The sequence below is a fragment of the Mauremys mutica genome, chromosome 6 (assembly GCF_020497125.1).
Source record: "Mauremys mutica isolate MM-2020 ecotype Southern chromosome 6, ASM2049712v1, whole genome shotgun sequence".
Classification (NCBI taxonomy): Eukaryota; Metazoa; Chordata; order Testudines; family Geoemydidae; genus Mauremys; species Mauremys mutica.
In genome coordinates, this window is record NC_059077.1 from 131058065 (window position 1) to 131085765 (window position 27701).

Genomic DNA, 27701 nt, shown 5'->3' on the forward strand with positions numbered 1-27701 from the left:
GAGATACACACCCGATGCGTGCACTGTAAGATCCTTTAGTACTGAGGGTATCTTAAATCTGTACACAGCGCCACCTAGTGGTGAAAGAGTATCATACAGATTAGCATTCCGTTACTTCTCCCCTTTAAGTTCTACTTTTCTACCAACTTCAGTATTGACACTGTCTCCGCTGTCTTTGTAGAGCAGTAGGTAGCAGTCTAAGTGTCTCTGGAAGGATTGTACTGTTTTTTAAATTACATAATCCGAATGCATAACAGCTTGGTCATTTGGCTGTCATTTGTTGCAACGACTGTCTGTTGTCAGTCTAGAATCCTTAAGTCGTTGTCCTTCTCTTCTTCTGCATCCACCTGTAGAGTTTGCTCTGATTGTTCTTTCTGAGGAACAAACTATAGATGTCAACAGTTTCTGTGGACCTCTCTATTGTTGGTCTCAATCACATACTATCTGGGCACTGAATTATTTTTCTTCATCACAGCTCGAGTTGTCCATCCTTTTTCTCCACCATATAAATTTGACGTGAATTCGGTCACCAGGTTCTAGACCCAGCAGCTCTTTTGCTGAGTGACGTCTGTTGTAAAAGTGTTCGTTAAGTTCTACTAGCCTTTTTATCCAATATGGCTACTGTCTTCATGGTTGGCCACTTTGGAGATACAGTTCCAGCTTTGGAAAGGAATCTATTTCTGAGCTGTATTCTCACCCCGAGTTGTGCTGCACTATATCCAGTAGCTGCTATTGGTGTTGATCTTCAACTCAGAAGAGCAAGGAATAGATCTTCCTGCTGTAGGATTTTCTTGGCTGTCTTTACAGCTCTCTCAGCCTCTCCATTCACTTGTGGGTAATGTGGGCTGATAGTAATATGATCAAACTCGTATTTCATTCAGAAGGACTTAAATTCTGCTGCAGTGAATTGTGGTCCATTGTCTGTCACTAGTTGTTCTGGAATACTGCCATGAGTAAAAGTGCACTTCACGCAGGCACTGACTTTTGTTTTTGCTGGTGGGTGCTTTTGAAGAGGTGTGTGTATGTTTGAGGGGAGGCTATTTTCAGCATATTTATACACTTCTTTCATATTCTAGTTATTGAATGTGTCTATCATTGCTATTTTACCGACGTAATCATTATTAAAATAGTAATGAATTGCATCATTACATTATAATGAATTACAGTATATTAAAATCATTGCACTCACCTACAAGCTGTCTTCACTAACGTCCCAGTTTAAAGCCATTACTTCTCACAGAGGCTTTCTGGATGAAACTGCCAGCAACACTGTGGCTTGTCGGTGCTCAGTACCAGGTTTACAATGGCACCAATGGTCTGTGGGGCCAGGCCCACACCCAGAAGGTTCCCCAGTGCCTGGACCATGGCCCTGCCTCCTGCTCCATGCCCAAGGCTCCGCCCACGGTTCACTCCTCTCTGCCCCCTCTCCCCTCTTCCCCCCACCATGTGAGCAGCAGGCAGGGCCTTGGGGGAAGAGGCCAAGCGGGGGACAGGGCCTCAGTATGGAGCATGGGCGGGGCTTTGGGGGGGAGAGTCCCAGTAGGGGCGGGGCCTCGGGAGTGGCACGCTGGGAGGGGCCTTAGGGGGGAGAGGCTGAGCAGGGGCAGGGCCTTGAGGTGGAGCAGGGGTGGGTTCATGGTCCGGGAGCTGGGGCCCACACAAGAGGAATCCGGCCCTGTGGGTGCTAAGCACCCCCTATTTTTTTTTTTCAGTGGCTGTCTGAGTCCCGGAGCATCCATAGAGTTGGCGCCTATGGCACTTCAGTTTCTCAATAACACCGTGAATGTTCTATCTTTCGAGTACCTTATTTCTATGTACCTGGACAAATATTCCCCACCAAGCAGGCAATGATGTCCTCTGAATTCACATAGGTCTGCAGCTAGTCTGGTCGGGGTATTTGTATCCTGTCTGGTTCAGAATTGTCTCTTAACTTGATTTGTACTGGATCTCCTTTCAAAAGTCAATGACATCAAATCCCCGGTCGAATTCTTCCACTTTTCTCACTAGGTCTGTCATGGCTCCCATGCTGTGACTGAGAAGGTTGTTGGTCTTTGATCCTTTGATCACATGCAAGCTGAATCACAGCTTGTGTCTTTGTAAGTTGTTTCTGTGGTGAATTGGCCCCTGCCGTTCAGTACAGCGCAGGGCTATTCAGAGCTGTGTGAGGTGACCTCAGCTCCGGGAGGGGTTGCAGGTGATTGTAAATCCCTTCTGAGAGGACTGTGACCTCTGCTCCTGAATCAGTTTTAAAGTCAATGGTCTTGCCATGAATACTCAATTTCACTGTCCAGGCAGGTTCTGTGTTGTCACAAGTTGATTTAGTTGGGTTTGGTCTTGCTTTGAGCAGGGGGTTGGACTAGATGACCTCCTGAGGTCCCTTCCAACCCTGAGATTCTATGATTCTATGATTCTATGAAGTGATAGATCCCAGAAACAATGAATCTCTATTGTCCATAACTCCCTGAGTACCTTGGTGCAGCAAAGAACTGCAAAATGTCCATATTTTGTGCATGTATCTCACCGTGTGCCTCTGGCTGCACATGCACCATCTCCTCAGATATGACTTTTCCGCAGCTTGTGCATGTGGGCTGGGATTTGTCCCTCCATGCCTGGGAGTTTTCTCTCCTGGCCTCAGGGTATTGTGATAATGACTTTTAACATTCAAGTAGCTATTTACAGCTTCTAAACTAGTTTCAGGATATCGCATTCCTGGGTTCAATCCAGTCTAGTGAGGGGTTGTCACCACCTGCCCTGTCACCGTGGGTGCCTCACAATGCTTTGCTGTTGTAGCTCCCAACCTGGGCTGCTCACAAATACCCAAACACCCTGCAGGTCACACCTGAGTGTCTGTGTATAGCTGCAGCCTGCAAGCCACACATCAATCACACTCTGGCTTCCACCAGCCTGGGTTACCACTTGCAGGGTGACCCCAACACAGTCCCAGTCTCAGACTTTCTCCCAAAACGTGGGTTCTGCACAGTCTGGCCCTCTCCTAGACAGTTCAAATATTAGAGGTCTGTTGTCCCTAGAAGGGGTCAATGTACAATGGCTTGCTACTTTAATTGGAGTTACCAAACAATTCAGTTTAACCACAGTACTGTTTTAGTTTGGATTAAGACTAAAACAAGTTTATTTAACTACTAAGAGATTTGAAGTGAGTACAAGTACAGGGCATTAAAGTTAGAAATGAGAAATAAAGATAAAATGCTTCTAGTGCTAAAACTTAACAAACTAGACTTGGTTCAAAGTAAAATTCTTACCACAGGTTCCCAGCAACAGGGCTGGCCAAATTCTCAGGTGAGGATCTGCCCCAAAGGGCTGGTTCCTTTGTCGTCTTAGGTGAGAGAGAGAGAGAGAGAGAGAGAGAGCTGGAGGTGTTTTTTGCCCATCCCTTTAATAGTCCAGTCACCCTTTGAAATGCTTTTCCTGAGGGTCACCCCTACATCAAGCTCCTTCCTGCTGTGAGCATGGAGACAAGGAGTCTCGAGGTAAAAGAGGTTCCATTTTGTTTGCTAAAATGCAGATCAATCAGTTCCTACTCCCCTTAACTGCCAAAGAACGGCCATGTGACTGGGGATGGGCCCATCAACGTTGACACCTGGCTAGAGGTGTCAGCTTGTCCTTTGTCTTTGAGAAACTGGTTTGTTCACCCCCTCCCCAGACTTGTCTGGTAAACACACTTCAGTCGTGATTTCAGCTTACGGTCATAACTTTACACATAATGTTGCTGCACAAATTTCGTCATGGTATTATTGATCAGTGAGTTGTTAAGCATATTGTGTACAAAGATTATTACAATGGTGTGTAGCCTATGAATACAGGGTTGCATTTGGTCACACAGGTTTTTCTGCCCTTTATTCTGCTGTATGACTAGTTCAGACTGCTTTGCTATCTGTATAGCTGTGGCTAGGGTTAAATCTGTCTTCATTTGTAGCTGCTAACCCAATAATCAGCCTGTCTCTGATATTTTCAGATTTTGCAGTTCCAAAATAAGTTTTCAGTCAATGCATGCAGAGCTCTTATAAAACATTCAACGTTTCCCCTTGTTCTTGAATTCTCTGGAGGAAAAATGTGGAATGTGGGGTTAGAGTAACTTGGCACTTGACACAAAGGAATAGTCAGGGAGGGGGACAAGGAGCATCACACCGGTGTGGCAGCAGAGGGTGCTGTGGAGGCATTTGGATTTCTCCTGGAGCTAAAGTTTGTAAAACCGCTATTAGCAGAGAGGGAGGGGAAGGGCCAGGGAGTGGGCCCTGAAACTTGTCCACTGAATTGTCCCCTGAAACTTGTGATTTGCAGGGCCTACTGTAGGATGTAGGCTAGGTCTCAAGCCCCATATGCAAGGGGAGGTTGAGTCTTCTATGCCACTTGCCATGTGTGGCACAACAGGATTGCAGGAGTGAGAGGCGGGTGTCATGCCACTGAACTTAGCAGTAAGTCAGTGTAGAACTGGGGTGATGTGGGGGATCAGGCCTGGAATGCTGTTTGTCAGCTCCTAGTTGGGCTGTTCCTGTTGCTTAAGAACATAAGATACTGGGTCCACCTAGGCACTGTGTGAAGAAATACTCCCTTCTGTTTAAACCTGCTGCCTGTTCATTTTATCTGGTGATGCCTAGTTCTTGTGTTGTGTGAGGGGTAAATAACACTTCCCTGTTCCCTTTCTCCACACCAGTCATGATTCTATTGACTTTTATCATACCCCCCACCCCCCAAGTCATCTCGTTTCTAAGCTGAGCAGCCCCAGTCTTTTTAACCTCGCCTCCGATGGAAGCTGTTCCATGCCCTTAATCATTTTTGTTGCCCCTCTCTGTACTTTTTTCAATTCTAATACATCTTTTTGAGATGGGCTGACCAGAACGGCACACAGTATTCAAGCTGTGGGTGTACCAGGGATTTATAAAGTAGCATCGTGATATTTACCGTCTCGTTATCTATCCCTTTCCTAGTAGTTCCCAACATTGTTAGCTGTTCTGACGCCCGCTGCACATTGAGCAGATCTTTTCCATGCAGTGCGGTGAAGGTGCCCAGCACCTTTGAGACCAGGGAGGCTGGAGACCCAGCCCCAGCCTCAAGTCACTGGGCTCGCAGCCTAGCACAGAAGAGCCCAGCAGCTGAGGAGCAATTGCTGGTGGGGAGGGTTCTGCTGAGCGCGGGTTTAAAGGAGAGATCTAATGGCGAAGGGAGAGTGGGCCCATCCTTGCCTTTGTTTACTGGCTAGTTAGAACAAAGGTGAAGAAATGCAAGTGGCTTTGTCTGGCCTCGGGCCCCGTATCTGTGCAGCTATTACTTGGCTCTGTGGTGGCCCTTAGTATGTTAATCTAAGGAATGATTTGTGTATCTGAATCATACAGTCATAGACTCTAAGGTCAGAAGGGACCATTATGATCATCTAGTCTGACCTCCTGCACAACGCAGGCCACAGAATCTCACCCACCCACTCCTGTAACAAACTCCTAACCTGTGTCTGAGTTATTGAAGTCCTCAAATTGTGGTTTAAAGACCTCAAGCTGCAGAGAATCCTCCAACAAGTGACCCGTGCCCCATGCTGCAGAGGAAGGTGAAAAACCTCCAGGGCCTCTGCCAATCTGCCCTGGAGGAAAATTCCTTCCTGACCCCAAATATGGCGATCAGCTAAACCCTGAGCATGTGGGCAAGACTCACCAGCCAGCACCCAGGAAAGAATTCTCTGTAGTAACTCAGATCCCACCCCATCTAACATCCCATCACAGACCACTGGGCATATTTACCGCTAGTAGTCAAAGACCAATCCCATCATACCATCCCCTCCATAAGCTTATCAAGCTTAGTCTTGAAGCCAGATACGTCTTTTGCCCCCACTACTCCCCTTGGAAGGCTGTTCCAGAACTTCACTCCTCTGATGGTTAGAAACCTTCGTCTAATTTCAAGTCTAAACCTCCTGATGGCCAGTTTATATCCCATGATGCCCAGTGGTGCCCATGATGTGCTTGGCGCTTTCCAAACCCACTGGCTCTGAGGAGCTCACAGTGTATGGGCAGGCAGGCAGGGAGGCCAAGGTTACGGGACAGGGAACAGCAGTCAGCAGTGTAGGTACAAGCCTGCTGCACCTTCGTGGGAGCGCCAGCAGGAAGGCTGTGGGATGGAGTCTGAGCCATGAGCTGAACCAGAACCGAACTGGAACCGGAGAATCAGTCCAAACCAGTATTTTTCTCCATGATCTGGACCCGAACCTGACTCATACTTTTGTCCTGCCTCCTGAACTGGAATGGAACTGAAACAAGTTAGGGTTACTGGTTAAAACAAAGGTTCAGCATTTTTTAGGCTCAATATTTTTAAAAACGACAGTGATGTTATTTGCCTTATAAAACCAGCCAGCAGAATAACAAATGGGCCTGGGATTGCTACCAGACAGGCCCAGCCCGGCCTAGTGAGACAAGCCTGAGGACGGGGGAGGCCAGCTTAGAAGAGTAAGAGGGAAGGGAAGTTTGGGAGCCACCTGCATGAGGCACCACATGGGGCAGCAGGGGCCTCATAGACAGAGGGACCATCTCAGAGGCTCTCCCCGGGGAGAGAAGGGGTGGGCTGCTCCCTGACCCCTTCAAGCCCAAGGACAGAGCTGAAGGCTGCCCAGCCCTTCTCCCTTTAGCCCCCTGCCTCTAACCCCTGGGCAGCTCCTCCCTCCAACTGGCCCACACGAGGCAGGGCCACGTTCCAAACCCACTCCCCACTGGAGTGAGCTGCAGGTCCCAGTCCCAACCCCCTCCCACCTGCCCAGTGCACTGCCTGATCCCCACCCCACCCCGAGCAGGTCTTTCTCTTCCCCCACCTGGCTCGCAGTGGCAGGCTCAGATTAGAGCAAAGCTCAACGGGTAGTGATCAACGGCTCCATGTCTAGTTGGCAGCTGGTATCAAGCGGAGTGCCCCAGGGGTCGGTCCTGGGGCCAGTTTTGTTCAACATCTTTATTGATGATCTGGATGATGGGTTTAATTGCACCCTCAGCAAGTTCGCGGATGACACTAAAATAGGGGGAGAGGTAGATATGCTGGAGGGTAGGGATAGGGTCCATAGTGACCTAGACAAATTAGAGAATTGGCCCAAAAGAAATCTGATGAAGTTTGACAAGGACAAGAGCAGAGTCCTGCACTTAGGAAGGAAGAATCCCATGCACTGCTACAGGCTGGGGACCGAGTGGCTAGGCAGCAGTTCTGGAGAAAAGGACCTGGTGATTACAGTGGACGAGAAGCTGGATATTAGTCAGCAGTGTGCCCTTGTTGCCAAGAAGGCCAATGGCATATTGGGCTGTATTAGAAGGAGCATTGCCAGCAGATCGAGGGATGTGATCATTCCCCTCTATTCAGCACTGGTGAGGCCTCATTTGGAGTACTGTGTCCAGTTTTGGTCCCCCCACTACAGAAACGATGTGGACAAACTGGAGAGAGTCCAGTGGAGGGCAACAAAAATGATTAGGGGGCTGGAGCACATGACTTATGAGGAGAGGCTGAGGGAACTGGGCTTACTTAGTCTGCAGAAGAGAAGAGTGAGGGGGGATTTGATAGAAGGGGGGCTCCAAAGAGGATGGATCTAGACTGTTCTCAGTGGTAGAAGATGACAGAACAAGGAGCAATGGTCTCAAGTTGCAGTGAGGGAGGTTTAGGTTGGATATTAGGAAAAACTTTTTCACTAGTAGGGTGGTGAAGAACTGGAATGGGTTACCTAGGGAGGTGGTGGAATCTCCTTCCTTAGAGGTTTTTAAGGCCCAGCTTGACGAAGCCCTGGCTGGGATGATTTAGTTGGGTTTGGTCCTGCTTTGAGCAGGGGGTTGGACTAGATACCTCCTGAGGGCCCGTCCAACCCTGAGATTCTATGATTCTGTCTGGGAGGCAGCGGTGTATTCTTCTACTGCAGTGACAGCTCTCCACCACGGGGGGCGCTGCTGGGCCTGCCCTATGGCCTCGGTGAGCAGAGCACTGAGCAGCAGAGAGAGAGAATGGGGGGCGGGGAGCGGGGAGCGGGAATGAATTTACTTCTCCTAAGATTGATTGGAACCAGTAACCGAAGGGTTAATTGTTGTGTGTGGCTTGGAGCCGAACCGAACCCGAACACGTGGAGTGCGGCTGAGGCGGGCGGACTCACTGGGTCGGGGTTCACGCTCGGCTCCGAGGCGTGGCTAGCATCCCCCTTCCTCAGCCCCCTAGCGGGGCTATCTCCCCAGTGCCTGGCCTGCCCCTGCCCTCGGAGCGAGACCGGCCTGTCCATTACACTTGGGTTTCATGGGCTTCCTTTCCCTTTCAGGGGCAGGGCCTCGGGAAGGAGGGGTTCCGAGAGCGGTGAGTAGGATCCTGCTGTTCTCTTCTGCCTTGCTCACGTATGGGCCAAGCTCTAGCCAACGCAGGCAGTGGGGAGGGAGTGTGCACAGGGGCCCTCTGTAACTGGGGCGGTGGGGAGAACCAGGGCTGCTAGCGCTGCCAGCCCTAGAGGACCCTCCTTGCCACTGTGGGCAGAGCTGAAAGCACCAGAAGACACAAGCGAGGGGGTTCAGGGAGGGAGGAGGGTTCCCTGACCAGGCTGCCCCATCAGTTCAGTTCAGACAGCCCCTGCCCTGCCACCACCATTCACTTTTCCCACTGCAGACACAGTTCGTGCTGCCCACCCCCCAATTAGTTCCAGGTCCCTGCTGATGCAGGACCCCCTGCCAGAGCTCAGGCACTCGGCCATCCTAGGGAATCCCCACGGGAATCGAGAATAATTCTACCCCACATCCCTGGCACAGTGGAAGTTGTCACCGGCACAGGGGCTCCCTGGTTGCTGCAACTCTAACACAGCAGGAATTAGATCACTCTTGTTTGGCTTCTGTCTTTGCAGCCGGCATGTGAGCACGCTGCCCTGGCACCAGCGTGCCCCTTGAATTACAGTCCTGTCTGCGGGACTGATGGCAACAGCTACAGCAATGAGTGCATGCTCTGCGCGAGGCGAAGGTAAGGTCGCCCTGGCTAGTGCTCACGCACCGCTGAGTCCATGTTGGTGCTGAGAGTGCTTTGCCTAGGGTGACAGCGCAGAGCAGGGCGGGGAAGGAGGTAGGTTTCTCGGGCTGTCCCAACACAACCTAAAGGCAAACGGTGATGTTCCCGAGTGGCTCCTGAGTTGGGGGCCTCTCTAGCACATGGGCAGTTTCATCTCTTGGTGGTAGATTGTGACTCAGGTAAGAACCCCTCTTTGTACCCTGAATCCAGGCTGCCGGGTCCCAGGGCTGCCCAGAGGATTCAGGGGGCCTGGGGTCTTCGGCGGTGGGGGCCCCCCCGCTGCTGAATTGCCGCCGAAGACCCGGAGTGGAAGAGGCTCCGGGGGCCCAGGCCCCGCGAGAGTTTTCCGGGGCCCCTGGAGTGAGTGAAGGACCCCGCTCCAGGGGCCTCAAAAAACTCTCGTGGGGGTCTGGGGCAAATTGCCCCACTTGCCCCCCCCCCCGGGCAGCCCTGCTGGGTCCAGCCACATAGGAGCCAGTGGGGCTACCCCCTCTCTCTCTCCCCCCGCGGGGGAGGGGCTCCAGCCCTCTCTCACTTGCCCGAGTGTCTGCGGTAGGCCAACAGTGAGGGGGTAATCACTTTCTGCAGGTAACGGGAGCATCAGGTCCCAGCAGCTCCTGGGGCAGGGCAGCTGGCATGCTGCCCCTCACTCCGGGCCATGCCCAGAATCATTCTAGCCCCTTTTGGGTACTGTAGTGTTCTAGCCCATTGCAATGGCACACCGACAGCTGATGTAATGCTGCGCATGTGAGGAAGCAGCAACACAACACAACACACTGACTCTGTGAGTTAATCCAGGGCTCTTGCTGAATCCAGCAAGATCAGCTGGGCTGGACTCTAGAAAATCAGAATGGCCCCAAAATGAGAAGGGAGGAGGAGACTTCCCAGCTGGCCCCAATTGCATTGCACTCTTCTGACTGAACTGAGGAAAAACTCTTGGGCTGGATTTTTAAACAAATTAGCAAAATACACAAGGTGCCTTGCCCTTTGCAGTTACCACAATCAGACGCCTGGTCAGTCAGCCATTGGCTCACAGACATTGCACCTCGTCTGCCTGACGGTGGCTGTTCACCGGGAGGGAAATTGTGCTTCTGAAATGGTCAAGTTGCAGGAATGTTTTCAGAGCGGAGTGAGTCCCACTGCAGTTTCCTTGTATTTCCCACTCCAGCATTTTACTACGGTCTCACTGGGCAAAATTCTGCCCTGCTTTACCTCCCATGGAAGCCAATAGCAAACAGACTTGGCTTCACCAGCTTTGAACAGGATGTCAGCAATTTGATTGATTTTTATGTAATTAAACACACAAAAAGCACCACTGTATGCTTAATTTGTACATTAAATTAGCAGCATTAACTTCAAATTGGATAATTGTGCATACAGATAACCAATTATGCATATAACTGGCTACTATGCTAATTCTGTATGCAGTTTAGATATGTAATAATGCACACATTTTGAATGGAAAATTGAACACCGTTTTTAGAAAATCAATCCTTTTTCTATTTGGCTAGACAAAAATCCTAAATGTCACCTAAGGAATATTTTCTAAAACTCTTATTTTCTTATTTTCTGGTATTCTAGAATAACCAAGCAAGATATCCAGATTGTGAAGAATGAAATATGTTAATATTTGGAGCCCTCCAGGACACATTATGAACCACAAGAAAGCTCTGTAATCGATGCTCTGCTCTCTAAGTTGATTCAAAAGAACAAATAATGATCATTTCAGCTTGTTATTCTGAATAATAAAATTAGTATAGGAAGCATTCACAAGAAGCATTTTTATTTGAAACATTTAATTTTATGTGCTGGGAAGACACACATGATCTCCCCAAGAATAGGGTGACCAGATAGCAAGTGTGAAGAATTGGGACGGGGGTGAGGTGGGGAGGTAATAGGAGCCCATATTTTAAAAAGCCCAAAATATCAGGACTGTCCCTATAAAATCGGGACATCTGGTCACCCTACCCAAGAAGAACAATTAAAGTAAGTTCTTGTCTCAGATTCATGGTGTGGATCTCTTATCCATCATATGAATTGTTTTCTTCCCATGTTCTGTTGCTAAGAGGGCCACGCGTGGAACTAACACAGACTACAGAAGGCTTTGAGATCCAGGCATGGACGGCACTATAGAAATGCCAGTTCCTGCCCCGTGGAATGCAGTATAGTTCTGCAGTGTGTCGAAGAGAGAGGAATGCTAGTAAGGGTGTGAAAGGAGAATTTGCCCTTAAGTGGGCTTTTTTCCTTTTGCTAGGGGCCACCCCTCATTGGTGCAAATTATATATAGTAACCAGGGCCGGCTCCAGGGGTTTTGCTGCCCCAAGCAGCGCCCCCTGCCCCCAAAAAGCTGCAATCGCGATCTGCGGCATTTCAGCGGGAGGTCCTTCGCTCCAACCGGGAGGGAGGGACCCTCCGCTGAACTGCCGCTGAATAGCTGGACCTGCTGCCCCTCTCCTGAGTGGCCGCCCCAAACACCTGCTTGCTAAGCTGGTGCCTGGAGCCCACCCTGATAGTAACAATACTTTGTAGGTAATTAAACACCTTTCAGCTAAGGCTCGCCAACTGCTTTACAAACATCAGTCGACCCCTATGACACCCCAAGAGGTAGGGATCACCATTTGACAGCGGATGACAAGGAGAGGGCGATTGACAAGCGCCAAGGAGCACATCAAGTCAGAGGGAGAGCCAGGAACAAAGGCCAGAACCCCCTGATTCCCTGTCCTCTGCTCAAAGCACGAGGGAACACTGCATTCCCAATGTGAAACGACTCCCCCGCAGCAGCTTGTGCACTGAAGTGTTCCTGCAATCGCTCTCGCTTGCTGCTGAGAGGTTGCAGAATAAAATGATACATTTACAATGGAGATGGGCCCAAGCATCAAATTTCACCTTGAGTCAGCCTTGAGATTTGTATGCTTCTGGCTGTAGGGGGGTTGAATTTGGGGCTTCGGCTGTGGCCTGTCTTTAACTGAACACCACTCAGAATGAAAACACACACAGTCTCCCTCCTGAACCTACTGGTGCCACCAGGGGCGGCTCTAGGATTTCCGCCGCCCCAAGCAGGGCGGCGCACTGCGGGGAGTGCTCTGGTCCCGCGGCGCCGGTGGACCTCCCGCAGACGTGCCTGCGGAGGGTCCGCTGGTCCCGCGGCTCCGGTGGACCTCCCGCAGGCATGCCTGCAGATGCTCCACCGGAGCCGCGGGACCAGCGGCCCATCCGCAGGCACGTCTGCGGGAGGTCCACCGGCGCTGCGGGACCAGCGGACCTTCCGCAGGCATGCCTGCGGGAGGTCCGCCGGAGCCGCCTGCCACCCTCCCGCAGGACGCCGCCCCAAGCACGCGCTTGGCGCGCTGGGGTCTGGAGCCGGCCCTGGGTGCCACTCCACTTTCTGCATCACTTTCCCCTCTCCCTCCCAATTGCTGGCACTGGGCCCTCAGTCTGTACACAGAGCAAAATAAACCCATATCACGAGGCTGCGATGTTATTCTACACGCTATGTGGCTGTCACTGCGCCAGAGGCCTGGCCCAGAGCTCCCTGAAACCAGTGGGAAGGCTCGCGTGGGGTTTGCACCGGGGAAAGGTCAGAAAGCAGCCGTAGGGCAGTGGTATGTTTATTGTCTATATTACCTGAGCGCCTAGGAGCCCCACTCCCGGAGCAGCGCAGAGCAATGTGCCAGGCGCTGTACAAAGACAGGCTCTGCCTCAAAGAGCTGACAGTGTATGAATGAGACAAGGCAATGGATGCCTACAGCCAGCCCAGTGGGGAGCACGAGGAATGACGGAGCCAGCAGCGGCCAGTATGATGGGCCGTGGTAGCAGCCGTGCGGCAAGTAGCCTGGGACTGCTAAGCCTATAGTTAGGCCCGAACGTGTGCTGCCTGGTGTGAACTGTGGATTAAGGTTCCTGGGTAAATGCCTTCGCCCTGCCTGTGGCCCAGCTCCCTCGGCAGGGCCGGCGTGCAGCCTGCTGGGCTGGTGCCTGGAGCCGGCCCTGCCAGCGGCACAGCTCCCTCGGCAGGGCCGGCGTGCAGCCTGCTGGGCTGGTGCCTGGAGCCGGCCCTGCCAGCGGCACAGCTCCCTCGGCAGGGCCGGCGTGCAGCCTTCTGGGCTGGTGCCTGGAGCCGGCCCTGCCTGCGGCAGAGCTCCCTCGGCAGGGCCGGCGTGCAGCCTTCTGGGCTGGTGCCTGGAGCCGGCCCTGCCTGCGGCACAGCTCCCTCGGCAGGGCCGGCGTGCTGCCTGCTGGGCTGGTGCCTGGAGCCGGCCCTGCCTGCGGCACAGCTCCCTCGGCAGGGCCGGCGTGCTGCCTGCTGGGCTGGTGCCTGGAGCCGGCCCTGCCTGCGGCACAGCTCCCTCGGCAGGGCCGGCGTGCTGGCTGCTGGGCTGGTGCCTGGAGCCGGCCCTGCCTGCGGCACAGCTCCCTCGGCAGGGCCGGCGTGCAGCCTGCTGGGCTGGTGCCTGGAGCCGGCCCTGCCTGCGGCACAGCTCCCTCGGCAGGGCCGGCGCGCTGGCTGCTGGGCTGGTGCCTGGAGCCGGCCCTGCCTGCGGCACAGCTCCCTCGGCAGGGCCGGCGCGCTGGCTGCTGGGCTGGTGCCTGGAGCCGGCCCTGCCTGCGGCACAGCTCCCTCGGCAGGGCCGGCGCGCTGGCTGCTGGGCTGGTGCCTGGAGCCGGCCCTGCCTGCGGCACAGCTCCCTCGGCAGGGCCGGCGTGCTGCCTGCTGGGCTGGTGCCTGGAGCCGGCCCTGCCTGCGGCACAGCTCCCTCGGCAGGGCCGGCGTGCAGCCTGCTGGGCTGGTGCCTGGAGCCGGCCCTGCCTGTGGCCCAGCTCCCTCGGCAGGGCAGGCGCGCTGGCTGCTGGGCTGGTGCCTGGAGCCGGCCCTGCCAGCGGCACAGCTCTCTCGGCAGGGCCGGCGTGCAGCCTGCTGGGCTGGAGCCTGGAGCCGGCCCTGCCTGCGGCACAGCTCCCTCGGCAGGGCCGGCGCGCTGGCTGCTGGGCTGGTGCCTGGAGCTGGCCCTGCCTGCGGCACAGCTCCCTCGGCAGGGCCGGTGCGCTGGCTGCTGGGCTGGTGCCTGGAGCCGGCCCTGCCTGTGGCACAGCTCCCTCGGCAGGGCCGGCGTGCTACCTGCTGGGCTGGTGCCTGGAGCCGGCCCTGCCTGTGGCACAGCTCTCTCGGCAGGGCCGGCGTGCTGCTTGCTGGGCTGGTGCCTGGAGCCGGCCCTGCCTGCGGCACAGCTCCCTCGGCAGGGCCGGCGCGCTGGCTGCTCAGCTGGTGCCTGGAGCCGGCCCTGCCTGCGGCACAGCTCCCTCGGCAGGGCCGGTGCGCTGGCTGCTGGGCTGGTGCCTGGAGCCAGCCCTGCCTGTGGCACAGCTCCCTCGGCAGGGCCGGCGTGCAGCCTGCTGGGCTGGTGCCTGGAGCCGGCCCTGCCTGTGGCCCAGCTCCCTCGGCAGGGCCGGCGCGCTGGCTGTAGGGGGGTGTTGGACAGGCTGGAGGCTTTTCTTTCAGGGGCTGTTATTATCGCTTTGAAATCACAAGGGGTGACGCCAGACCCCTCATTTAGGCCCTGGCCTGCAAGGGACTGTGCCAGCCAAAAGCAACTGGGGCATCAGAGAGGGAGGAGGAGGGGTGATGAGTCCCCTTGGAGACTTCCAGGAAGACCCCATGTTGCATCTGCTGACAAATCCCTTCGCTAAGGCTGGGGGAGTGGGGCTACAGTCAGGGGGAGGGGGAGCTCTGATGGTCTGCTGGGTGAGGGCGGAGAGGGAATTCCGCTCGCCTTGACTCGGTGTGGGGAACAACCGCTGCCCCAGTGGGGGGCGGGGGGAGGATCAAGACTCTGGCCTCTGGCTCTAGAGATTAGGCCACCAGAGTCCCCAAGCCCTGACCTCGGAGTGGCAGGGTGGAGAAAAGAATTTGGCGATGGGGGAGGTTTGAAGATGCCCCCTGGCCTGACCCTTTTGCTGTTGAAAGCCGTGCACAGCTGAGCACTGCTTCACAGGGAGGCAGCCCTGCCTTAGCTCTCTTTGGGCCGCCAACCCTGGGGGTGAGGAGAGGGACACCACACACACCCTACAGCTAGCTGGGAGTGGGAGGATCAGGTCTCAAGTTTACACCCAAAAGTTCTGGGGTACCCAGGGGCAGATGAGAGCATAACGCTGACAGACCCCGGTCACTGGCAGGTGGGATTGAACCTGGGGTCTCTGGAGCTTAGTGCATGAGCCTCTGCAGCATGAGCAGAGCACCAGCCCCTCAGCTCTGAAGAGAGAAATGACAAGCGAGGGTTGTCAGGTGACGCTGTATGGCTGAAGACTGCATGCTGGCTCGCTAGCAGAGTGCTTGATTTACACACAGGTGAAATATGAGCTAATGGCAGAAATGCCATTCAGGGACTAAACCTAGCCAGGCAATAGGGCCATGGGGTCCCTAAGGGTGCCTGCCCAGCACCCAGTGACACCGATTTCTGTGTGCCAGACATGGCACTTTGCTGCACTAGCCAGGACAAACCTCACTGAATTCAGGTCAAACTGACTGAATTAAGTTTAAGTAGCTTAGACGTTCAGTGTAGTCAAAATGTGAATGGTTGTGTGCTGGTGTGGGATCGTATGGACCATCTGTGTGTGTGTGGGGAGAACATGGCCAGCGTAACCCTTGGGAAGTGCTATGAGCCACAAGGACCAGCTGAACCACTGTGAAGGTTTAAAGTTCAGTGAGTGTCCCAGGATGTGGCTAGGGGGAAGTGTGTGCAAATGTAACTCCTCCAGGTATCCAAGAACGCAGCCTTCTGCTGCTTCGCCCCGAGGATGGGCCCTTTTGTCAGCTGATCACCTGTTCCATGAGGACAGAGCAGTGGCTCTGGTGGTATAAAGAAGTGACTCAGATTCATGGGGTATGTGTTCTGAGCCAAGGCGGTTATGAACTTGTAACCCAGGAGACCCCTGGGTGGGGTTTGAAGACCTTTCCCTGGCCAGGGCCCTTGCTGGAGTTGGGGTGATCATTGATGAGTGCATTAGCAGGTGTGTAGGTTCTTTTATTGTGTGTAACATGCTTTCCCTAGAATGCTTTCACCCTACGACTAAATGTGCTTGCTGAGGCAGAGCTGTGTGGTGCCTTAGCACTGTGGCAGTTACGCCGGGGAGGAGCGAAGTGGGCCAGCTTAGGCCATCTGGCTTGTTGGTCACTCACAGTGCAGGCAGGGAGCTGTGCAGCCTGGAAATACCCCGGTCAAGAGGGAGAGAGACAGATCTCCACCCAAGAGAGAACGGCTGAGAAGCCTGATGTCTAGTGTAGGTGCCCTTGCCAGACTGTAGGGGGGAATATAGGTGCAGTTGCCTGAACTGTGACAATTTACACCTTGAGCTGGAAAAGCAGGGCAAGATTAAGGCAATCTGGGCCCTAGGCACCATGCCAGTGTCTTTCCTGCCCCCCCGCACATCACCCAGGCTCTACCTCTTTAGCCCTACTCCACACCTAGTGCTAGTGTAGAGGAAGGAGATAAGGAAGTGTTGTTTACTCCTTCTCATAAACACAAGAACTAGGGGTCACCCAATGACATTAACAGGCAGCAGGTTTAAAACAAATAAAAGGAAGTTCTTTTTCACGCAGCGCACAGTCACCCTGTGGAACTCCTTGCCAGAGGATGTTGTGATGGCCAAGACCATAACAGGGTTCACAAAAGAACTAGATAAGTCCATGGAGGACAGGTCCATCAGTTTGCCAGAAGCTGGGAATGGGCGACAGGGGATGGATCACTTGATGGTTACCTGTTCTGTTCATTCCCTCAGGGGCACCTGGCATTGGCCACTGTTGGAAGACAGGATACTGGGCTAGATGGACCTTTGGTCTGACCCAGTGTGGCCGTTCTTATGTCCTACCCCCACACCATAGCCTCCTTCATGTGAGGGTGTCATTCCCGCCCAAGGAGACAGAGGCAGTGGCACGGGGCCTCCTTCTCACCCCAGTGTGGCAGCAGGGCCACCCCAGTAGTTACCCTATGTGACGTTATTGATATAATCTGGGACCATATAGAACATGGTTGCAAGGTCCCGTAGTGGCACCAAATCTTATGTAAAGAGGGTTATATAAGGTGTCTTAGACCAGGTTATGGGTTGCTGGTTATGATTATGCTGTCTGTATGCATGTGTCATTTTGTAGTTGAAGTTATGAATATTGGCTCTATACTGTCTGTATTTCAAACTTAGGCTGTGCTTCTGGGTGACATCCCAGACAAGATGGTGTTAGCTTTGTCTAGCCTGCTTGATGGCCCATTAAGGACCATCAGCTACACAATTGACCCATGGAGAGAAGGCAGATACACCTTGTAACTCAGCAAATATGCAGGGACTGGCCCATGTGACTCCAGACTCCATTTTGTTATAATTTTCCACAGTAAGGACAAAGAAGTTCTTACACCTGGAAAAGCCTATAAAAGGCCTCATCTCCATCTTGTCTTCAATCCTTCTTCATACCTCTGGAGGGAATTTGCTACAAACTGAAGCTCTGAACAAAGGACTGAATGACCCATCTCAGCGGGGGATGTACTCCAGAGACTTGATTTGAACCTGCAGTTTATTCTATCACTGCTACAAGCCTGAACCAAGAACTTTGCCATTACTGTATGTAATTGATTCCATTTAACCAATACTAGCTCTCATCTCTACCTTCTTCCCTTTGTGAATAAACCTTTAGATTTTAGATTCTAAAGGATTGGCAACAGCGTGATTTGTGGGTAAGATCTGACTTGTATATTGACCTGGGTCTGGGGCTTGATCCTGTGGGATCAAGAGAACCTTTTTCCTTTATTGCGGTCTTGGTTTTCATAACCATTCATCCCCATAACGAGTGGCAATGGTGGTGATACTGGGAAACTGGAGTGTCTAAGGCCTGGTCTACACTAGGAGTTTATGTCGAATTTAGCAGCGTTAATTCGACTTAACCGTGCACCCGTCCACACCAGGAAGCTAATTAGTTCGACCTAGAGGGCTCTTTAGTTCGAATTCTGTACTCCTCCCCGACGAGGGGAGTAGCGCTAAATTCGACATGGCTATGTCGAATTAGGCTATGTGTGGATGGAAATCGACCTTAGTAGCTCCGGGAGCTATCCCACAGTGCACCACTCTGTTGACGCTCTGGACAGCAGTCCGAGCTTGGATGTTCTGACCAGCCACACAGGAAATGCCCAGGGAAAATTTGACACGCTCCGGCACCTTGTGGATGTTCTGCAGGACCGCAGGCAGGAGGACAGAGCCCCCCTGCACTGTATCTGCAACCGCCCTCCCCTGCCACAAAGTCCCAAACCCCCCTCACCCAAAGTAACAAGAAGGAGGGGCGACAGGGGCCGTGAAAACTGTCACTGCACCCCTGCAGAGTGCACAAATACAAGAAGGCTCTTATTCCCTAAATGTTGAGAAGTCCTTCCCTTCCTGGCTCACCGAAGCCCCAATCCCAGTTTCATCCCCTAACTGTGTAGTTGATTATTAAAAGTAGTTTGCTGTTAATTACTATTTTCATCAAGTTTTTCTACAGAAGACTGTCTGTGAAGGGCGGGGGAACGGGGTTGTTAATTGCATAGGACAGTCACCTTTACCAGGGTACAGACACGGGGGCAGGATCAACAGCAGGTCACACACACAGTGCAGTCAGTAGGCACCCTGGTCGGTCTGGGAGGTGTTTTCCATGTTCTGTGTGGGTGGGGGGTACGTGCCTTTGTGGCATGGGAGGGCGGTTACAGATCTTATGCAGCGGTCCTTGTCCCGGACCACAGAGCCACGCAGCAGGGGAATCCGTAACCGTCCTCCCCCGCCACAAGGTCACGTAGCCCCCGCACACAGAGTCCCGAAAAGGAGGGATGGCAGGCTCCGTTGAAACAACCAGTCTGGCACTGCAGACCGCTCTAGGAGCAGGAGCCTGTCATTCCTCGAGTGTAGAAGCGGTGTTAACATCACTGCACACCCTACCCACCACAGTCTGTGTCCCTGTTTCAACCCTTTAACGCGAATTCATTAATAAAGAAAACGTTGTTAATTAACAATGTTCCATTAACTTTATTTTTAAACGTGTGTTGGAAGGGGGGAAATGTGGTGAACGGGGTATGTAACCGCAGAAGAAAGTCAACAGTAACTGAAGCAGGGGCAGGTTCAGCTTCTCTGTAAAGAAACTGAACAGTCACAGGTTACTCTGCTCGCTGAGGAACCTAGCTTTCAAAGCCTCCCGGATGCACAGCGCTTCCCGCTGGGCTCTTCTAATCGCACGGGTGTCTGGCTGAGCGTAATCAGCAGCCAGGCGATTTGCCTCAACCTCCCATCCCGCCATAAAGGTCTCCCCCTTGCTCTCACAGCGATTGTGGAGCACAGAGCAAGCTGCAATAACAATGGGGATATTGGTTTCGCTGAGATCTGAGCGAGTCAGTAAGCTCCTCCATCTCCCCTTGAGACGTCCAAAAGCACGTTGAATGATGACAGTTACCCAAGACCACCCTCGACACATTTTTCCCCCCAGCATGCATTGTGGGGAAATCCCAGAATTCCAATGGGCAGCGGGGACTGCGGGAACTGTGGGATAGCTTCCCACAGTGCACCGCTTCCAATGTCGACGCTTGCCCCGTTAGTGTGGACTCACAAAGTCGAATTAGTGTCCTTAGTGTGGACACACACATTCGACTTTGTAAGGTCGATTCCACAAATTCGAATTAAGTTAAATCGAACTAATCTGGTAGTGTAGACATACCCTAAGGGAATTGCTTGTGTGACTTGTGGTTAGCCAGTGGGATGAGGCCAAAGTCCTCTTTGTCTGGCTGGTTTGGTTTGCCTTAGAGGTGGAAAAACCCCAGCCTTGGGCTGTAACTGCCCTGTTTTAAGCGATTTGTCCTGAATTGGCACTCTCAGTTGGGGCCTGCCAGAACTGCATCGTCACACCCTACCATGAGGCTGCAGCTGCTTAAGTGAGTGTGTGGGTGGGTGAATAGGGGATGCTGCTGCAGTCATCCTCTCCTGCCTCCCAGTGACTCCTGTCGGGTGGCTGGGCCCCCGAGTTGGTGGGGCTGCCGTTAACAGTCCATGGAGGGGCGTGCCATTGGACTCTTGCAGCTAGTCAAAGGCTCAGGGGTGGAAAGGTTTTATCGCCTGGGTTTGCAATGTCATCCAGTAACATTCTGCAGAGCCAAGGCTCGTTTATCATGCTTCAGCAGGCTGCAGGAGAACGAGCACATCTCCCCCCAGTGCATGAAAAGGAAGCCCAGCCAGGCCCTAATATGAGCATCTCAGGTTACTCAGCAGTTTTGCAACACACAGACTGTTCCAGAGCCGTCAGTCAAACCTCAGCTGCTGGCCAACACAGCCAGCCCTGCAAAATGTTTAACACGATTATTGTGACAAGAATCCCCAGAGACGATTTCTCCTGTCTAAGTGGAGTGTACAGTCCTGCACGTGGGCCCCGAGGCACAACTTTGTACAGCTACGGTTTCAGCAGGGCCTGCTTTAGACTAGAATACCACCGCCGCCGCCACGTAGGCCTCAGAAGGTATTGAGCCACCTAACTCCCATTGAAACCCATAGGAGCTGGGCACCTCAGTACCCTTCAGGACTGGGGCCCAGGGCATGCACAGCGCGACAGAGCTAACGCTGGCCCAGGGCCCCACTGCAAGGAAGAGGCAGGAGCCTGCCACCATTGCAGCCCATGTTACTAACGTCGGGGGCTTTGGACCAGGCCCCGTGACTAGGGCAAGGGCCAGGAAGCATCCTGCTTGTCTCAGTGTTAGGGGAACAGAGAAATCCCTCGTGTGCATCATGTGCTCGCCCTGTCTGGCACGTGGGACCCCCGTCAGGCCCACGTGCCATTCATCTTCCCCTGCTGGTGCCATCTGGGATGGGTCTCCGTGGCTGCATGCTGCACACACTTGCCCTTCTGTTCCTACGGTGCCAGCTGGTTCCTAGGCAGCTCCATGACAGGCCTCATCAGGCGCTCGCAGTGCCCAGGGCGCCTCAAGCATTGGTTCTCACCTCTAGCCAACAGGGTGCCCCTTTCCTTCCACACACCCCTTGGAGCAACCCAACGGGGCTAGATGTGAGGCACTGGGGAATCCCTGGTGCAGAGTCATCCTCTTGAAACACCTGGGGATGATTCCTGCCCTCGTTTCCAGATTTCATATCACCATAAAACCAGATATATACCCTATGAAACAAGACCCACCCCTTGCCCCCACGTCCCTCCAGCCACTACCTTCAGAACTGGAACCAAGCCCTGGATGTAGGGCTCGGCAGACCCTCCAGCCCCCTTGGCCCATCACCGGTGCAGAACATTGCCTAGAGGAAGCAGACACTTCACACAGTTAGGGGACGGTTTTCTCGTTTCAACTGAAGCTTCGTCTCATCTCAGGCAGTAGCTGCCTGTGATTTAAGGATGGTGTCCTGGACTGCAGTCTGTGGCCCTTATCCTGCAAGCACTGTCACATGGTTTTATGTGCAGGACTGTCTAATAAGAATGGCTTACTGGGGGTTGCCTCAAGGGTGCTGGGACAACTCGTATAGTGGGGGTGCTGAGAGCCATTGAACCCTGTATATGATGGCAACCACTTCCAGCCAGGGGTCCTGCAGCACCCCCCACTCCCCTAGTTCCAGCACCTATGGGTTGCCTAGAAGGCTGCTGGGCCCAGATCCAAGGCTCACAAGCATGACAAGAAATTGCACAGAAGGCCTGACTTGCCGATACCGTCCACCGAGCCGCATACCCCTTCCAGATTGGCACCACCAACATCAAAGGCACTCTGAGTTCTGAGGGAGTCCTCTGTTCCGGCTCCAGTTCAGACTGTAGCGCATGTACCATTGACTGTGGGGAGGCTGGAGTCGGCCCCCAAGCCTCATGAACTCTTTGCCATGGAGGTGTGAGGTCTCCATGTGCAGTCACTACCTAAGAGGGTACGCTCGCCCACGTTCCAGCGGCACCACCCTTTGAACCAGGCTCTGACTTCTCAGCATCGGAGGACTTTGAAGGGGCACAGGGTTTGTCACTCCCATACCATCCATATGACTATCCAAAGGTTCTGCCGACTCAGTGGCAGTGCCCTAGCAAAGGAGTTGTTGTTACCTCACTCCTGGGGGCCCTTCGCAGCAAACGTCAGATCCACCTTGTTTGCCGTACAGGGATCCTGGACCCAGTATCCACCGTCAGAACCTTCCTGCTCAGCTCAGGAGGAGTCCCCCAACCTGCCTCTTCAACTGTCATAGAATAGGCATTCAAATCCGGTATTGGAGGAAGAACCACATAAGCCCAACTCCAACAACACTGCCGGTACCAGAGCAGTTCCCTTCCTTGTCACCAGACATCTCAGTGTTTTTGGCTCCCTCCTGGCCTCGGATGACTGCCGCCAGTTTCAGGACCTATTGCACAGAGTGATGAGCACCACCACCTCCCACTGGAGGAGGAACTGGACAAACAGCACCAGCTGCTTGATGTCTTGCAAGCCTCAGTTCCGTCCAGAGTGGCTCTACCGATTAACACCACCATTCTTCAACCAGCTCCGACTGTCTGGCACACTTCGGCCACTTGTGCATAGGCGCGGGAAGTAGGGGAGCTGCAGGAGACCCAGCTTTTATGCAGAGCCGCTGGCCCTGCCCCTGGGGCTCCACTCCCCGGCTCGGGTCCCAGGGGCCGGCCCCGCACCCCACTTCTCGGTGCCTTTGCACACGGGGCCCTGCTCCCAGCACTTCGCTCCCCAGTCCCACACCCGGGGCTTGGGTCCTAGCCGCTGGCCCCGTGCCTGGGGCCCTGTGCCTGGGGCCACCCCCTGCTCCCAGGCCTCTGCTCCCGGGGCCCCACGCCCAGCCCCCCCGCTCCCAGGGCTCCACTCCCGGGGCCCCGCTCCTGGCCCCATAGCTGGGGCTCTGCTCCTGGCCCAGCACATGGGGTCCCGGCTGCCAGCCCCTGTCCCGGGCTCCGCTCCTGGCCCCACCCCCACCCCCAGCTGTGGCCACAGCCTCAGCCCCTTGACCCCTGTCTGGGTCCCGCCATCCCGGAGACACAGCTCTACTCCCAGGCTCAGCCTGGGGGCAGGGGGGCGCGGATGGGGTAAGGGGGCAGGCTTTCAGCACACCCAATACTAAAAACATTCCAGTGCCACTGCACTTGCGCCCCCACCCTCAAGGGGGCGGAGAAGAGGTACGCGGTACCTGCAAGGGGGTCTGAGTTTCTGTTCTCTCGCCCCCCACTCAATTTCCTCATCATACAGGTGGCCAGGGAGTGAGCCTGACAAGACCATGCACGCTCCACGTTGGCGGAAAAAGAAGTCAAGCAACTGGAGTGTTATCACCCACCACTGACGCACTGATTCAGCACTCCTCAATTCTTCCATCAGCGGCCCTCTGAGCCGCCTCACAAATGACAGAAGACCCAACAGCCCCGTTCTCCAGGTTCATCTCCACAGCCTTTGGCATCTCATACGCAGTCTTTGCAGAAGTGATATTTCTGAGTGCATCTAGAGCGCTGGCACCCACCTTGTCTCATGCCACACACCCTCCCCACCCCCTTCAGGGGGCATCTTCTTACCCGCTTGGAGTGCAGTAACCGGCAAGTGGGTCCTGGATGTCATTCAACATGGCCATACGATCGAGTTCACAATGCTACCTCCCTCACGTCCCCCGGCCACACCTCAGGGACCACGCTCAGGGCCATGTCCTTGTGATGTTGCACTGCATAGGATTTATGAAAATATGCTAATGAGTGTGAATATAATGTAACTGGAATATTCTTCATGCAAAAGGTCTCTTGTAAGGTATCATTACAAAGCTTATAATCTACTGAGTGTGATCATCCCATTTGTATACATGTATCATTCTTCTATCTGGAGCTAGAAATATGAAATGTAACTCTGAGGGCCTATTGTAATTATGCAAAGTGTGGGCCATTAATGGTGGTTTTGGAATCTTGATGGCTCCCATTAACCAGGACAATTGACTGTGGCTCTGTTTGTTTGCAGGCCTTCCTGTGAGTCAGGCTGGGAGGAATGAAGGTTTGTCACCTAGTACTGTCTGGAACCCATCTTAAACCTGGTGTTTTTCCATTCTGAAGGAGGCATGGGGACCCAGAGAGACAAAAGATTCCCGCCTTGTGCCAAAGCTATAAAAGGGGGTGAAACAGAACAAAGGGGGGTGCAGTTATGAGAAATCCCCTAGCTACCACCTGAGCTAACAAGAACTGTACCAGGGAAAGGATTGGGCTCAGACTAGGAAGGAGTCCAATCTATGAAAGAAGCTTATTGAAACATCTCTGAGGGTGAGAGTTTATCTGGATTCAGAGTCCTGTGGCACCTTATAGACTAACAAATGTATTGGAGCATGAGCTTTCGTAGGTGAATACCCACTTCATCAGACGCAAGCTTATGCTCCAATACGTCTGCTAGTCTATAAGGTGCCACAGGACTCTGTCGCTTTTTACAGATCCAGACTAACACGGCCACCCCTCTGATATCTAGATTCAGTTTTCTACTGTATTAGGCGTGGACTTGCATGTTTTTGTTTTATTTTGCTTGGTAACTTGCTTTGTTCTGTCTGTTATTACTTGGGAACACTTAAATCCTCCTTTTTATATTGAACAAACTCATTTTTTTGCTTATTAATTAACCCAGAGTAAGTGATTAATGCCTGGGGGAGCAAACAGCTGTGCAAACCTCTCTATCCGTGTTATAGAGGGCAGACAATTTATGAGTTTACCCTGTATAAGCTTTATATAGAGTAAAATGGATTTATCTGGGGTTTGGATCCCATTAGGAGCTGGGTATCTGGGTGACAGAGACAGGAGTGCTTCTTAAGCTGTTTTCAGTTAAGTCTGCAGCTGTGGAGGACGTGGTTCAGACCTGGGTCTGTGTTGCAGCAGGCTAGTGTGTCTGGCTCAACAAGGCAGGGTTCCGGAGTCCCAAGCTGGCAGGGAAAACGGGCTCAGAGGTAGTCTCAGCACATCAGGTGGCAGTTCCCAAGGGGGTCTCTGTGACCCAACCTGTCACGGTCCTCACCTCAGAAGTGGACTCTCTGCTGCAAAGCTGAGTGATAGAACCTGTTCCTACAACCTATCAGGGTGCAGGGTTCTATTCCATCTAGTTCCCAAGAAGACGGGTGGGTGGAGACTGATCTTAGACCTCAGTCCTCTCAACCACTTCATATGCAAGCCAAAGTTTAGTATGGTCACCCTAGCAACCATCATAACTTTGCTATAAAAAAGCATGTGGTTTACAGCTCTCGATATACAGAACGCTTACTTTCACATGGATATCCATGCTATCCACAGGCATTTGAGCTTCATGGCAGAAACTCAACACATCCAATACATGGTTCTACCTTTCGGATTCACCACTGCTCCATGGGTCTTCACCAAAGATCCCTCGATAGTGGTGGCCCACCTTCAGCATCAAGAGGTCCTTATATTCCCTTATCTCAGCAACTGACTGAGAGCAGCGTGATCCAAAGAGGAGGCTCAAGCCTCAATCTCCATGCCACTCACACTCCTCTCCTCCCTGGGGATGAGCATAAACATCAGAAAATTGACTTTGGATCCCAAACAATCCCTAGAATTCATTGGGGCCCACATCAATGTGGTCTTCACACGCACCTGTCTACCAGAGGACAGGTTCCAGAGACCCTACAAGAATGGATGGTCTCCACCGCCAGTTCTTCTGTTCCAGACAGGGCTTACCTTTCCCTTCTTGGCCACTTGGTGGCCTGCCCGCATGTTACCGCCTTCGTTCATGTTCACTTTCACTGCCTGCAACTGTGGCTCCAGAGGGCCTATTCTCCTATACCATGGATTTCCTACTGACAGTTCCCCCACAAGGTTCTCTCCTCCCTCCAATGGCAGATGGCCCCAGGTCAGGTCTGCACTGGGATACCCTTCCTCCCATCCTCTGCACAGACCTAAGTGTTTTGCTGGGTTGGGGCCTTGAGCAGCACCGAGGGCACAAAATGGTGCTGAGCGGGTGTCACCAACATTCTCACAAAGTGGGCCGTGTACTGGGAGAGGCACCAGGCACAGGCTTGTGGAGAACTGACAGCTCGGAAAGCAGGAGCTTCATGGGAGGCTGGTCCCAGCCACAAAAGTCTTTCTCGTTGGGCAAAGCTGGTTGTCTTTAAACGCTCTACCCCAGGGATTTGAGATGCACAAGTGTCCTCGTGCTGAAGGCCTGTGGCCACTTATGTCCCACTTAAGACCTCAAATGAGAGCCCGCTGCCTGGGGCACTGCCTCCTTTGTGTTGGGCTTGCTGCCAGTTGATGCGAGAGGCAGGAGGGCAAGTAGAAGGGGCTGCTTAGCTCCCTCCCCCGCCACTTATTAAACACCAGGGTCTCTACACTTGACAGCATCAGCTGCTCTTAAGTTCCTGTTTGAGGAGTACCAGTCGTGAAGAAGCACACTCACATTCCTTTGCAGCAAGGCGACAGGACATGAGCCCAGGCTCCCCCAGCTCTGTGACATGATAAGGAGAACAGCAGTACCAGACCAGTGGCCAGGCCAGATAAGCCATGGTGAGTGGGCGGGCTGTGTTGGTCTCTAACTACTCCTTTGCAGTATGTAGCCCAAGTAACTCCTGAGGCCCTTACTGCACAGCAAAGCTGTTTTTGGTTAAAACCCAGAACCCCAGCAACAAACTGCAAAGAAAAATGGAGGGCTTAGAAAAGGACCATCCTTACTCGGAATCTTCCCAGCAGCCTCCACCAGCCAGAGAGGAATACACGGTGCCAGGTAACATTACAAAGTTAATGTCATGACTGGGTGGAACGGGAGCTTGTTATAGTCTAATGCATCACTAGACGTCTTAGCAGAAAAGAGATACAATTGCAACATAAAAAAAAAGAGTTAAATGATCAAAACTATGTACGTAAGCTACGGAAGATGCTTGGTATACAGAGTATGGAAGAAACAGATGATTGCCCTGCACAAAATAACAATCAGGTTATTGTTTTCGTTGTCACAAAGGGTACAAGCATTTGGAAATGCTTCTCAGAGTGGTCAGAATCCTGAGCCATTACAAATACCCAGTAGGGTTATATAGAATGTTATGCCTCTTTGATTTGGCCTTTACTTTGTGCATCGATGTTCTTTTGTTAAAGAATATGGGCATTTTGCATCAGGTTTCTGTCCTGTGAGTGAGGTGGTCAATGCAAAGCACTGCCATGTGCGGTGAAACCCATCTAAGTTATTGCTTTTACCTGCAGACTTGCTTGGAAGCAGGTGTGTAGCAAAACCTCTGCAGGGGAAGGGTTTGTAAGCATGCAGCTGAAATCAGAGATCCTAGGGTATTTTAAGCAACAAGACAGTTTGCCATTCCAGTTTAAACAAGCCCCACACAATCAATAGGTGGACTCCATACACCAGACTTCAAATGCCAACATACAGAGACTGTGGCTAATAGAATGCATGCAAACCCTAGTCCGTCAGTTTATCAGCCTTTCAGAACTCTCTCGTAATAACAAAAAAAACAGGCTGGAAGTCTCGAACTGATCAGTCAAAATAATTTGCTTAGGCTGGTGTGTAAAGGTGGCACAGGTTTTATTGTACTTAGCCTAGAATATTTTTCTCAGGGTTAGTTTGTTTCTCAGCAAGTTTTGACAGGCCCTTAGCTCACAAAAAGAAATAAGAGTTGATCTCTGTTACACATGCAAAGTACAACATGCATCAGTAGCTAAATGCATCCTGGTTTAATAACCATCAGTGAATTCATCCTGTCAGTCCTGT

At 52.9% G+C, this 27701-nt stretch overlaps 1 protein-coding gene across 7 annotated transcripts in view; it reads left to right on the plus strand.

The window, feature by feature from the left end:
• The window catches only part of HEMGN (hemogen), a 36826-nt gene that overhangs the window by 1277 nt on the left and 7848 nt on the right, over nt 1-27701 (plus strand). For 2 of the 7 annotated variants that reach the window (XM_045020335.1, XM_045020336.1), the window contains exon 1: nt 26355-26491. The exons of 2 other annotated variants lie outside the window; for them this stretch is intronic. In XM_045020335.1, the coding sequence (XP_044876270.1) occupies nt 26440-26491 (52 nt within the window). In that variant the 5' untranslated portion in view covers nt 26355-26439. 3 more of the 7 variants (XM_045020330.1, XM_045020333.1, XM_045020337.1) reach the window with 2 other exon arrangements.